The 14,984-nt window shown below is 39.3% G+C and overlaps 1 protein-coding gene across 2 annotated transcripts in view; it reads left to right on the top strand.

The window, feature by feature from the left end:
- HS6ST3 (heparan sulfate 6-O-sulfotransferase 3) overlaps positions 1-14,984 on the top strand; it is a 268,609-nt gene that overhangs the window by 236,376 nt on the left and 17,249 nt on the right. Inside the window, exon 2 of one of the 2 annotated variants that reach the window (XM_079306958.1) lies at positions 9,140-9,196. The exons of the other annotated variant lie outside the window; for it this stretch is intronic. Within the exon in view, the coding sequence (XP_079163084.1) occupies positions 9,140-9,196 (57 nt within the window). The remainder of the gene's footprint in view (positions 1-9,139; positions 9,197-14,984) is intronic. 2 annotated transcript variants of the gene reach the window in all.

Below are 14,984 nucleotides of genomic sequence, written 5' to 3'. Positions count from 1 at the left end.
GCTTTAAAGACATAGTAATGAGGTACTCTCTGTGCATCCTCCTACTCAGAGAAGCTATATTGAGAAGTACAGCTGCAGCCAGCGGGGTGTTAATCACCACTTACCGACGGGCAGGACTAACACAGGCAATTGGAGAGTGTGCTAATTTTCAATAGGACATCTACTCTTGCCATCCTGTCTCCCATTAATAGGGTAACGTTTGAAACACTCAAGCATGAGCTGTTTCACCATGGAGAACAGATTTATGCAAACAAACATTATTTTGGGATGAAATTAGCCAAGTCATTAAATTGATAAGCATGGCTGCAAACATCTCAGGTGACAAGAATGCAAGGGGAATATGGTGGTTTTCTGTGAGACAGGGGCTACCACCCACAGCCTGGGATGGTGGGCTTGGTGAGCTGTGGGCTGGCTCATGGTAATGTGAGATTCTCCTGCACTCCATCAAGTTGAGGGATTTGCTGTCTTCCTGCCTCTTGCTGCTGGCCTTGACAGCAGGGAGTTTCAGTGCCTAGTGTCATTTCAGACAGCTGTCATTAGGACAGAGGTTATTCAAGATAATAATTAAACACTTGGACCAGAGCCCCATCACAGTGTTATCTTCTACAAATTATGTTGTCTTCTAGATCTGCACAATTTGCTCCTTGATAAATTTTAATTCTTATAAAAAACCTGCTTCCATTAGGGATAACATTACAAGCACAAAGGATCATATTAATTTTGGATCTCTATTACCTTTTCCAGTATTACTCAAAATTTAGATTGTCTTGAGTAACCAGGGGACCAGCATGATGGATCCCAGTGACTAATCGCAGTAGGATAAGAGGTTATTACATCCCAAAGAATTATGAGTCTCATAAAATATTATTAAAAGTTAATGTGTTTGATTTTTCTCTTAAAATTATTCAAACAATTTTACTATCACTGGGTAGCTGACAATTTGCAAGAGGGTAATCAAAAAATATTCCAAGGAAAATGTGAATGCATGGCTTTTAAATTGTTCCATTATGTGTTATTTTACATTCGTTATGACTTTTAAACTTAATTTTCTCACAGGGTAGATAGTGATGCACTTGGTGATTTTCCAGACGCCAAAATATTAAAATATAATGACTCATAGTAGAATATATGCATCCAGATATTTTCAGTGTTATTGCTTGCCTTTTAAAATATTTAGATCCAGAGCATGAATTGACACTAGCTCTCTCTTTGTTTTAATAGCTCTTTAAATTGGAAGAAAAATCCCCATTTTAAAGAGAAACAAGAAAATACTAAAGAGCTTTGAACCTCTCATGATGGTGCTTTGGCTTCTCTTGGCTTGTCCTCGTCTTCAGCAACTAGATGATTAAATATATCAAATCACCTCCAATATCCAATTCAATGAACATTTGCTTCTTAAAAAAAACCCAGAAATCTGAGGGAAATTGATGAGTGATTTTCCTGTTCTGATGTTTTTATTATTTGCATGCGTACTGGGTGTTCTGTGTTTCAGAGGCTGCTCCCAATCTTTTTATGATCAGGTCTTTTGATTTGCAAGTCAGAAGAGAAAGAAAAATAACCCTTCAGCAAGAAGCGTTTAGCAAGCTTCTTTTCCTTTCATTCCTACTTGGATGGCATGACATGTCCATTCTTTGAGCTTAAACACTGTGATGGTTTGGATACATACAGGTGTCCAGGTAGGTCATAACATGGGCATTGGTTTAGCAGCACACACTGCACCACCAGCAGCTGCTATTGAGTCTGGAGGTGTTGCATCCTCCCACAGAAAATTTCCTCCACTTGCTCCTGCTTTAATCCTTTCCCTTTTCCATGGAGCCAGTGTACATGCTGTGATTGAAGTAATTAATGTCAATCATTCAGTGGACACAGAGGATGGCATGCATAGCAAGACCTAAGGGGAATTAGAGTTGCACAGACCTTCAGCAGCAACAGATTTCTCTTTGCTGGCTGAATTTTGGTACTTGGGAATAGGCAGGTAAAAATAGATCTGGAGGACAGATAAAAGACTACGATTACAGCAGCTGAAGGATATGACAGTTTAAAGCAATAGGTTTTTGCTTTGTGTAACAGCCCTGCCATATTTTGAGATGCTTATGGAGAAGTTATTGCTTTGGCTTGCCTCTCAGCCTGCAGGTTCTTGGCTCCCTTATACTTACAGTTTATAGTTTGATGAGGAACTCAAACTGAAAAAAAAAAAGAAAAAAAAAAAAAGCAGAAGAAAGCTGACTCACCTTCTCTAAATAAACCCCAATACACAGATTTGTCTGGGGCCCATTTCTGATGCAGCAAGCTGGCTCCCATGGTGGCCAGCATAACAAAACTGTTGTGCTGGCCTTGTGAGGTGCTGCTCTGGATTGTGTTGGGTGTTTGCAGCATTTAAAGGCTGTGTGGTCACTCTGCCATCAGCTTCATTGTGCTTCAAACCTGCTCTGTAGCAAGCCCAGTGCTGTTGGCTATGGGTCAGCCTCACTGCTAGTGAGAGGGTTCATAACTTGTGGCAGCACGGCAGCTTATCACAGGGGAGGGCTGCTCTCTGCTGAGATAAATTACAGAGCCAGCAGGCAGGAGCTAATGCCAGTGATTAAACCATCTCCTGCTCTCACCACTATTCAGAAAAAGAGAAAAGATTTTTGCATGTGGAAACTTGACAAGGAATTATAGAAGGAAATAAATAAAAAAAGCCACTTTTTTTTCTTCTTCTTTTTTTGTTTCGTTCAATTCCAGACCCTCCTTTGAGGTATTTCTGAGGCGGTGTACGCTCCGCTGAGCAGCAGAGCGTTGTTTGGCAGGTGTCACCAGGTGGCACTGCTTTCAAAATGTCATTGTGCGCTAGGAAAGGCAGAGATTGGCATCTCTTTCCTGCTGACATTTTAATACACCTTTCTGATGAGGCCATCTCTGTGTGAGAGGCCGCAGAGTTTGCTTTGGGCCGGTGTCTTTGATTGAAGCTGCTCCCTGGGAACAGGGCACGGCGTTTGGCTGAGTGTCTGGAAAGAAGGGATCGCCTGCGCGTTATTTATGACAATCTCTGCTCCAGGATGAGTGTCTAAATGTAAATTACTCCATTTGCCTTTAGAGTATATCCACTCTGATTTCTCCTCCACTGAGGAACCAGTCTGCAGGGTGCTGACATCTGCTAGCATTCAGAAAGGAAGCAACACATGTTCCTAGAAGTTAAAAATGGAAGAGACACATTGCATTTTCTAACATTGTTTTTCCCTCTGCTACTGCCAGCATTTATTCCTAGTGCTTAGATCTGCTTAATACAAATCCAAGTGGCTTAAGTTAGCACAGTTGCCATAATTTCTGAGAGCAAATACTCCCACCACGATCTAGGTATCTTTTCTTTTGTTTAATTTACAAGGGTTATAAATTATTGTCATGTCTTTCCTTACTGTTTAGCCATTTGCTTTTCCCTAATTGATTTCTTTCACTGCTTTGTTTGTGTGCTTTAAAATATAAAGTTTTAAATTGCATAATTTTTAAGGGACTCTGTTCCACAACCATTGATGTTAAGAAAAGTGATTCTTCCCCTCTGCTCAGCCCTGGTGGGACCACATCTATGGTGGGATGGTTTTTGCAGCTCTGAGCACCCAAGTATAAGACATGGACATACTGGAGAAAGTTTACTGGAGGATCACTAAGATGATTAAGTTTTGGAGCACTGGCCATATAAGGAGAAACTGAGAGCTGAGACTGTTTGGCCTTAGATCAATGTAGACTCAGGAGTGATTTTTCCAACACACACAAAGGGAGGATGTGAAGAAGTTCTGTTCAATGGAAAAGGACCAGAGGCAATGGGCACAAACTGAAACACAAGAGGTGTTTCCTGAACAGCAGGAAACACTTTTTCACTGGGAGAGTGACTGAGCACAGGCTGCCTGCGAAGGTTGTGGAGTCTACATCTGCAGAGACACTCACTCAAAACCCAACTGGGCATGGTCCTGAGAAAACTGCAGTAGCTGAATTTCATTGCCTTTAAAATTCAAGAAACAAGAGTTAATGTAGCCCAGCTACATAGATTTATTCTTGTCCTAAAAAACACTGCTGCTGCTGCTGCCATACTCTCAAATTTTTGGTATTTTTTTTAATCCCAAAATGTTATCATTAACTGAAACATCAGCAAAGTCATACCGTACAATAGGGTCTTTCTGGGTGTGAAGTTACAAATTTCCCTTTTTTTGGCCAAAATATAAGTGTAAAAAGCACTTCTCATATTATTCCACATTCATAGAATCATTGTGGAATGGTTTGAGTTGAAAGCATTCCTCTAAAGATTATATAGTTTCATCCTTGCTACCATGAGCAGGGATACCATGCACTAGGTCAGGTTGCTCAGGGCCCTATCCAACCAGGATATTTTTAAGGCCTAAAATGTTTCCACCCCATAAAATAGTTTTTTCAGAATATTTTCCTGCATGCATATCTATACTTCTTTTATTGTACTAAATTGTTTCAAGTTATTTGTTATTGTTTTCATGAAGTTAACTAATATCTTCCAAATTAGTGTCATTGTCATAATTAATCCACTTGATACCTTTTCTCGTAAAGCATTTAATTATCATGTTTTATACTGGATAACAGTGCATCCAATAACATTGATCAAAATAGCACCCATTATGAATTCCTCCTTGCAGTATTTCCAGACTTGATGTGAATTTCTATTTTTTTCCCTATTGTTTAATTACCAGTCTGTATAACCATGTCAACAGCTGAGAAATGTTAGCAATTTTTCATGATTTTATGGGACAATATTAGATTTTACAGCAGTTTGTATAATTTATTGCAGTCCTTTAAAACCTGAACTGTGATGACTGAAATCCTTGCAATTATCTACTGTGCTAGAAGCCAGTCACCTTCTACTGGGATATTAGACACCCATTTAAAAGCCTGATTTCCATCCTGTTTGTAAAACTCATGGTGTCTGAGCTTACAATTCATGGACAGAATTCCTATCACTCATCAAGCCCTAAACTCAGGCAACCCACTACTGCATTTCTCAAGGGAAGTCCTCAATGTTAATTGCTCTTATTGCAAGCAGAAGGAACTAACTCCCCACCTACAAACTACATGCCAAACAGCATCATAATGTCCTCTGCCAAGTGACTGCCATGAGCAGGTGCTGGCAAAAGCTCTGACACAAATGTTTGAAAAATTGATTGGGCCATCATTTATTTTCAATGATAAGGTAATGAACCAATGGCTCAGTGGACTGCTGTGCAGCCACACTGACAAAGCTGGGGAGCTCAGTCCAACAATGAACCACCACAAGTAGCACTCAGACATATTTTTAAAGTCAGCATTTTGTAAAAGAAATTATGCAAGTGAGTAATTTTTCAAGTAATATAATGTGTGTTATCTGGGTAAAATGTCTTTCCAGCTGGCCATCAAAGACTATGAGCTGGCCATCAGACTATAACTGGTTGGCATGTTGTTCACCAGTTGCTGTGAGGCAGCATCTACTAAGTGCAGGCATCATTCCATGTGCTGGCTGTCAGTCTCTGAGTTGTATTTGATCTGGGCTTGCTGACATCAAGAATGGTGATGGTGGCTGTGGCAGGGGGTTGCCAGTAAAAGTGAATGTAATTGTGTAGAGCTCAACTGGAACGCACCTTCAGAGACAAAGACATTCCATATCTTAAAGACAGCTGTCTTAGAAGGGGATATATCATCTCTGAAAGTACCTGCCTTTCTCTGCTTACTGCAGATGAACTGCCTGAGACTCAGAATTTCACTATGACTGACAGCAGGTTGAGTAGGTTTTACCCTAAAAGCCCTGTGAGAAGGAGTAGATATCAACAGAAGTCAAAAGGCCATATGTTAAATTGAGGATGCTTTGAATATGTTTACACTAACCATTTTACCCCTATAATATAGATTAGAAATGGGGGAGGGGGCTGACATTTTAGGGATGAGAGATAAAGAATATCTGTGTTTGAATGTATGGCACCTGTTTTCTATTCCCAGTGCCAGACTCCCCAGAGGAAGCTTTTTATCTATATAATTAAATTAAATTAAAATGTCAGAAGAGTAAGGAAGGATGGACACAGCTGTTTTCAAGCCATGGAGATCTGTGCTACTCCACAGTGCACTGCAGAGTGCACTCACAAGATTCCAGAGCAAGGATATTTAAAGTAAAAACCATTTACAGAGATCAGTTATTTCAGTGGTTCACAGCAAAGCACAGGCATGGCAATTCTGAGCTCACAACTTAAAATGTGAGAAGAACTTTGACCAACAGAGTCTCTAGATCTCAGAGATCTCACTAAAATCTGTATTTTAATTTACTGAGTCACATGATTTTATTTTGGACATATTTCAGTACATTCAAGATCAAAACTATTAATTTTATCTGAAAAATTAAATGAAGAAGTCTACCTTCTTGAAAACTGGCTTGCCTTCTCCTGATTTACCTTTGCACAGATGCTGCTTGTGAGTCAGGGACACAGTGCCTCACTGGGGCTACCCATCCTTTCACATCTGCATTTCAGCCTGGGATCTTGCAGGTGTTTGGACAGAAATAGGTCTCCTGTAACCTTTGTTTCTCTGAGGGATAATGTCTCTTTACATATTTTTGAGGCCTGAAGCAGTCAGGTTTCAAGCTCAGATGAATGTAAAACATCTCCAGAATTGAAATATTACTGTGACAATTAATTTTTTTACTCATATTTACATAATTTGCTTGCACTTTGAGTGAATAAACCCCTGTCAGAGGAAATAATGTTGTGATTGCTTTAATTCTGATCATGTATAGCCCACCTATCATCCAGCTAATTTACTGTGCTAACAACTGCCTCACTGCATAATGAATTAGATAATACCTTTTTTAATGTCCACAAATAATTGATGTCCTGGTTCAGCAAGGCAGTTAAAGGCTGTCCTTGTTCAGCAAAGTGCACAGACACGCCTTTAACTTTGTACAAGGTGCTAATGGTGACAAGATGGCCAACTGGCCCCATCTAATCCAGCTGCTATTTTTGTCTTCAAGAAACTTTGCCTGTGAAGTTGTGCCCATTAGTGAGCATAAAGTTCAAGGCTGAATTTAAAATTCAGTTTTCTGTGTAGCCTAGAAGTGTGTTTTTAAAGGATGTTAATGTTACTTGTTGGCTGACTGACAATACCTATTTCATCCATATGTCCTCTGGATTAAAAGAAGGAAAACTTTGTATTATTTATGGGTGTATCAAATATTCCTTGTGTATTCAATTTTTTTTTCCTTATCAAGTATTTGGAGACAGTTTTTTGCACTCAGGAATATATTTCTTCATGAGAAATAGTTGGAAAAAACCAAATCATCTTTCTGCTAATTGTCCATTACCTGTGTCTTAGTTATTCTGAGCATCTGCCACTAAGTGGTGGCTATGAAAACACATTACTGCCTTATTAATGTCAGTCATCTCCTCATTAAGATTTGCACTGCCTGAAAGACGCCATGAAGAATATGAGACAGCATTTCCAAGTAAAAAGTGAGAGAGCATCGTGGTTTAACCCCAGTTATCAACCAGGCCCCATGCAGCTGCTCACTCACTCCCCCACCTGTGGGCTTGGGGAGAAAATCAGAAAGGTAGAAGCAAGAGAACTCAGGGATTGAGATAATCAGGGAAAGTAGAAGCCATGCACACAGGCAAAGCAAAACAAGCAATTCATTCACTGCTCCCCGTGGGCAGAGAGGTGTTGAGCCATCCCAGGAGTGAAGGGCCCCATCATGTGTAATGGTGGCTTGGGAAGACAAATGCCATCACCTCAAATGTTCCCCCTTCCTTCTTCTTTCCTACACTTTACATACTGAGCATGGTGTCTCATGGTCTGGAACACCCTTTTGGTTAGTTGGGGTCACCTGTCCTGGCTGTGACTCCTCCCAAAATCACATGCATCCCCAGCTTCCTCACCAGCATGGCAGTAAGAAAAGCAGAAAAGGATCCATGTGTGCCCTGCTCAGTGATAACAAAAACATCTCTATGTTATCAAGTCTGTGTTCATCAAAAATCCAAAACACAGATCCATTGCAGCCACCATGCAGAAAATTAACTCTACCCAGCTGAAACCAGCACATCCCACCCATTACTCCATACCATTTTCATCATACCCAGGTACTACACTGTTCAACATGACTTCATTACTTACCACCCTCTGCCTTTCCACCCTTTGATATAATAAGCAGATATCATTCCCTTAGTCCATGGACCACCCCTGCAAAATGTCCATAAAATATCCACAAAATGTCAGTTGAATTATCTCTTGAATTGAATCTCTGTTGGAAGTAGAATGTTCAGTAGTAATGGTTTTCAAAACAACAATTCCATTGTCCTGGGCCATGCATGCTTGAAATAGGTACACACAAGACTCTAGGGTAGAAAAATTACAAAATCTTCAAGATGCTGATATTTTACAGTATTGTTCCAGTTCAGAATTTTAGATGAAACAGAAAAGTGGAGGGGGGGGGAAGGCTGATTTACAAAATTATTTGTATTAATGAAGTCATCTGAGGCCTCAAAGGCCTCAAGCCCTAAGGAGCGAGTACCAAGTCTGGGAATCTCATAGTCAAGGAAGGAATTTGTCCCCAGTTTTCCTTTTGACCCAAAAGAAATCAAGATTTGGTGTGCAAAAGTACAAGGGTGTGACTGTAAATAGTAGTTGTAGGAAATACTAATCAAAAAGATATTAAGTACACCATAGTGCAAGGGTGACTGTGATAGTGAAAGCAATGAGGAGATGTGATATTCTCTGTCTGAGCAGAGTCTGTGCAATCTGCTGTAAATAAAACACTGAACTATGGGCTTTCACATCATGATAAAAAGAAATATTGAACAGGCATCTCACTGACCACTGCCTGTTCAGTCACTGAACAAAGCAGGGGCTCTAAGGAAAAATAATAATTTTTATTGCAAATAAGTAGAGTTATAGTGGCAAAATGAAAGCTGCACAAATAATATTCTTTCTGGCATTTTCCAACTCCCTGGACTATACTTCACTTTGTAGCAGAAGCTTTTATACATCAGAAGCTTTTATACATTACTTTTCTCATTGAATTGATGTGTTTTTGTAGTTAAATATCTTGTACTCCTTGAATTTTATGTGTGATATTCAACACTTAAGGCATTTAATATTTCAGTTATGTCATTTGCTTTCATTCATATAGTTTTGGCAGACTGGTGCAAGGAAATGTGTATGACGTGGAAAGACTTGCAGAGGTTTGGTAAGTTGGGGCAGACACAGTAATGGCCAGGGCAGCAAAACAAAGCAGATAGTCCTGATGTGTTTGCACTCTCATAAATCCAGAATAATTCCTTTGTGGCTGTAACAGATTAGGTACAAAAGCCACAATTTCTTTTTGCTTTGGCCATACAGTTCAACTAGCTTTAGATATCTTAGTATGAGCTCAAAAGCAGGGTTGAACAATGATGCAAATTGCTTCTCTGACATAAAACCACTGTGTCAATTCAAGCTGTTCAGAAGGAGTCAGCAAATTGGTTTTGCTGTTTTGCTCTGCATCTGCCTGTGTCCGTGGGATATCACACATGAACACATGAAACCAGTGGAGGCTGGTTTGCACCTTAGCTCATTCCTGCTCCCTGGGTTTGCCACGGGTCATATTTGCAGTGCCAGCCCACACAGCCACACACAGACCTGGAATGGAGCAGCAGTGGAGTAGTCAGGAGGGGCTGAGCCATTTCCCAGCTACCTGAAGGTCTCAGCTGCCATTCTGTGCCCTGGCCTGCATGGGATGCTCCTGTCCTCTGTGCTGAGCCCCAGCAGTCAGCTCCTGCATTGTCTGTTTCCATGGTTCATTTCTCTTTCAGAGCTGACGCGCTGTTTGATGTTGCCTCCTACCAACCCTTGGTAATAATATATTTTCTGAAAGTCTCTTCTTAAATGAATGGAAAGTGTTCATTTTAAAAAGCAGTAAAAAACTGCCATTTGTAACACCCACATCCATTTTTAAGAAAACAGAAAACAGATTTCTTATTGAAGGTGAGAGAACATTTTCTATGGCAAGCATGACATCCAGATTCTTCCTTATGCATATGACTAAAACAGTACAGATTTTAAAACTTTTTTTTTTTTTTTTTTTTTTTTTTTTGCTATAACTCATCAACATGAGATATTTCTCTCATCAATGTCAGGGGGAAAAAAGTATGATTATGTGGGTGGCTTGGGATGGCTAAGCTGAGTCAGACCAAAGGTCCCTCTAATCTAACACCTTGCCTCCAAAAATGGAGAGTCCAAGAAAGGCAATATCAAGGCAAGCATATAATGATGATATCCCTGGAATATCCTCCCCTGGTTGAAAAATTCATGGCTTGAGAATTTCTTGCTTACTGGAGATTTCTCTGTACCTAATAGCTGTTGGTAGATTTATCTGCCATGTCAAGTAGCTTCTTCAACTCCTTTTTAATATGAATTTTTAATTTTTAATTCTGCTGTTTTTATAGAACATGATTGTGTTAAAGCCTTTTTAGGAAGCAAAGCTAAGTTAAAATAACAAAGTCCAATTGCAATACTATAATATTATATCTGCCCTAGGATTTCTGGCATTGAAAGTTACATGAATGCCACATGGCATATGCTGAATGATAGGGTTATGCCAATATATAACTCTAAATAACAGGGGTAAACCTGCAGAAGGGAGAAGACTGCATACCAAGGTTTTCAAAATAATTTTTGGCTCTCGGATTTGTTAAGAAAGCCTGAACTAGCAGTAATATACCTAATGCACAGGGATCTAAGCTGAGCCCTCAGAGAGTGTGTGTGCCTGGGATGCAAGGATGAGGTTCCAGTTTCAATGAGCTAAAATTAATAAAATTCAATTTTAAAAGTTTGCTTGTGGAGGAAGGGCACAGATGAGGGCAGCACGGTAAAAGTGCTCTGTGGGGAAGCAGCCACATACCTAACCCAACACAGCTCCAGGTGAGAGCTCCAGCCTTCAACCTGCCCTCCTGAGCCAGCTGCACAGACCCTGTGCCCACCCCAACATGCAGCACCACAGCTCTGTGCTGCCAAGGGCTCTGAGTGACACCATCCCACTCCCACTCATATTTTCCCTGCAGCCAGCTCCCTGCATAGAGAAACTATAGAGAAACCTGGGGCAGGAGCAAATGGGCTTTGCTCAGCTAAGAGAAGGCTGAATTTCCTCTGTGTCAGCCCAAGTCTGTGGAACATGGAAATGCTCTGTTTCCTCTGCAGCTCCAGCAGGCATAAAGTTGTGCTGCTGCTGTGTGAGGACACAAACAATGAGGGGAAGGGGAGAGCAGAAATAGAGGAAAAAAGAAACAAAGCAGTGCCAAAGAATGAGAGAGAAGCTAGGAAATGTGGGTTTTCAATGATAAAACCCTGCCTGTACTAATTATTGTTCCTTGTGGTAAAAGCAGTGTAACTGGAAACAACAAGAAAAAATGTCTGAAGTGAGTTATTTTTAGAGTTGTAGTTTGTATGAGAATACTTTATGCTGCTGTCTTTATTAAAGCCATGGAGCAAACGAAAGTGTCATGAATAAAGGTCTATGTGCATGCAAACTTCCTTTTCATCCAGGCAAGGCAGTTCTTTAGCCTGAACATACAGTGGCTTCTACCCCTAGAGGGAGAACATTGATACAAGTGTTAAACAGTACTTGGTGAGACTACTGGGATATGCAGTTTTGTCATATATTAAAAATTATACAATTATAAACAAAAATTGTGTTTTAGAAAAAACCCATTGAAAAGGAATATCTTCAAAGCAGAAAAAAAAACCCCAAAACCAGATTAGTTTGCAATCTTTTCTTGTTTTAGCTATTTTTTCTAGGAAGATAGCATGTCTTCAGTTTTCAACTCTGATAAGATTTCTTTTTAAAATTCACAGGTGTTAATTGATGTTAAATTATGTAATATTCAATATATGTATCACAAATAAGATTGACCCAGACAATGTAATCTCTGTTAGATAAAAGATAGAAATACGGAAGTCATTAAAACTGTAGAAAAATATTCATGATGGTACAATTTTTAACCTGAATTCTGCTTTCCTCTTTGCATTTCTTCTATACTTGTACAGTAATACTCCATATGAAACAGAAAGCAATTTACAGAGCCTTTAAAGAAATCCTAATGAATGTTTCATGTTCAAATCTTTGTGTTACTTAGGATACACATCAGCAACTTTGCTCCTTGTTAATGCTGAAATAGCTTTCATAACCATGTCATCATCCCACTCCTTTTAGAGCAAGAAAAGTTTGTGACCTGAAGAGCACTCTTGATCTTCAAAGGGTAGAGAAGAAATCCAAAGATAAACCTGCTTACCATTAGGTATTCCTAGACCTTAAGCTCAGTTTCAGGTAGGCTTTGTCTGGTGCCTGAATTCACATTCAGCATCTGCACAGATGTTCATTAATTTCCATGAGAAATGCTTTTGGAAATGAAGTCCCACACACGATTCCCCTGGCCTTTAGTTCAGAAAGATGCTAGATCATGTTGAGTCTCAATGTCAAATATTTCTGTGGGGAAAAACTAGAAAGCCTGACCTATTTGCATATGTGAGTGGGTATGGCAGCAGTCTGCTGCACTAATGTATGAGGGGAAGGTTATTTGACAACAGTAATATTGCAGAGATGATAACCCACAGTTAAAAAAAAAAAAAAAAATTCTCCTTGTTTTTACAGACAAAAAGGAAGAAGGAAGAGAAGGGAACATCAGTTCAGAGAATGTGGCTGGATTTTAATAAAGGCTGGATGGCTTCATGGCCCCTGAAAACATTTATGTATAAATGAGTTGAGATAATAAGGCTAATCAAATGTCATGCTTCAAGTAGTCAGTGCATGGCCTGAAGGGAAAGGGAAATGCCTTTTTGCCTCTGTACAGATGTGCTTCATTGATTAGGATTTGCCATTTCAGAGGAAAGTTGTAGAGCCACAGGCATCCATGGTGACTTGCTGGAGCCAATATTCTTATGGAGATCCACCAGCTCCTTGGGTGTTTTATTTTATGTGAATGCAGAAGTTTTGCAGCAGCCTGAACTGTGTCATGGGTTAAACATGACTATATCATAGAGTGCTATCACTGAGAAATCATGGAAATTTTGCTTAAGGTTTGTGCTGCAGATCAAGATGCAAAGATTAATTGATTGACTTAGCAGATTGGTGGGTTTGTGCTGTATCTACAGGACTGAATTAATACACTCTCTATCTAGTTTTCCTGAAAGGTAAAGAATCCTTCATAGAAATTGTTTAGAAGTCTAGATTCTTTATTTCTTATTAGCTTCTTTCTCAGAGCATAACATCCACAACTGATGGTAGTGTAGAGTAGTCCACAGCCTGGAATGTGTGAATAAGCCTGATTAATTAAGATTTGAGGTCAGAAGAAGGAGATGGTTCCATTTCTTCCAGGTATTCCAAGGTCAAAGGTATGGTAAATAATAAAAACATCACAGAGCTACAGTTAAGAAGATGAGGACTACTACTGCTGTGTCTGTGAGACATTCAGAATTTTAAAGCAGATAACAAGATTTGTTTTTCATATCTGCAGGGAGTTGAGAGGACAATGCAAATAACTTTAATACCATTTTACCTTAACTGTGGACCTGTACATTGTTACAGGGCTGAAATCACTCATGGTCACTCACTTTGGGCTTTGCCTACAAATTACAACATAAACAGAACCAGGCTGCATTCTGGAGGCTGCCTCTCCATGGCAGTGTGAGCTGGCTCTGTGTGCTCTCTGTGTGTGTAAAAGGTCTCATTTTGGCTGGGTATTGCAAGTAGTGAACTTGGAAAAGCTTAATCAGAGTCCTTTGCATGCCAAGTATATAGTGGGAGTTGTGCATAAAAACTGATTCCCTTTCAAGCTACAGTTTTTGTTGTATGAAATTCTATCACAAAGTCACTTCTAGTTGGTAAAAAGCCTTTTTTCCTAAGATACCACAGTATCTGTAGATAAAAGCTTTATGACATCAATTTTTGGAAAGCAAGTTAAGCTTTTGCAAAGATTTGGGGAAGATTAGAGGGCCCCCTTGTGGAAATTTTATATATGTATGTCTATACAAATATTTATGTTTAAAGACACCTATTAGATCAAAGGAAAAAATGGCAATTTTGCTTATATTTGAGTTATATTATTAATACTAAACATTTCTGGGTTTGCTTGGAGTTCTATATTCATACCAAATATTTCTGGGTTTGCTCAGATGCTCTGAAGTGTTTTAGAAAACACAAAGTTCATCATAAAATGGAAAGTCAGCAGTCTGTCCTGTCAGTATTCAATTGAAATACCCAGTCACCTTCTTATTTATTGGCTTACAGGTAAAATCATACAGCAGCATTACAAGAAAAGGAATTTTAGGAGAAAAAAAGCCAGCATTTTTGTTTTGCAGCTGGGTAATTTTCCTAGATTTTATGAACTGTTTCAATGTATGAATAGGGAACACAGCTCTTATAATGTATTCATTAGCAGAATCACCTGAAATTCTTTTATGTCTGTGTTGTCATGTTGTTTACCTTATGGGAAGCTTTAACAACTCAGCATGTGGGACAAGAAAATGATTGTGATGCCTGGATTTTTTGATGATCATTTATAATTTATGGTCATTTTACTTGACGTCAGAATTAATAAAGATTTGAGGCAAAGCTTAGAGAGAATAAATTAGTGTACTTTCAAAGGGATTTCAATTACTGAGCCCTTTTTATTGTTAATTACTTTATTAATTGAGCAGAATTACTGTACTGATTCAAAATGCATTGCAGTGAGAAATCCCACAGAACTTTTATCTGAGCTTCCCAGACTTGGAAAAGAGTGGTGCCTTCAACTGAGCTCTTAGCTGGAAATCAGAGAAAGCTCATCTGGGGAGGGACAAACTGGTTTCCAGTGAAGCCAGTCACAAAGGAATACTGGTGATGCTGGTGCTGCAATTGTAACCTAGCCAGACAATAAAATGGATAGCAACAGCTCCTTCAAAATAACAGGAAGAGGTTGAAAATAAACATTGTAGTTGAATTTAAAATAACTAATTTTGCTTTG

Source organism: Erithacus rubecula (assembly GCF_903797595.1).
Source record: "Erithacus rubecula genome assembly, chromosome: 1".
Lineage (NCBI taxonomy): Eukaryota > Metazoa > Chordata > Aves > Passeriformes > Muscicapidae > Erithacus > Erithacus rubecula.
Note: the sequence above shows the minus strand (reverse complement) of the source record. Positions and strands in the feature narration are given on the sequence as shown.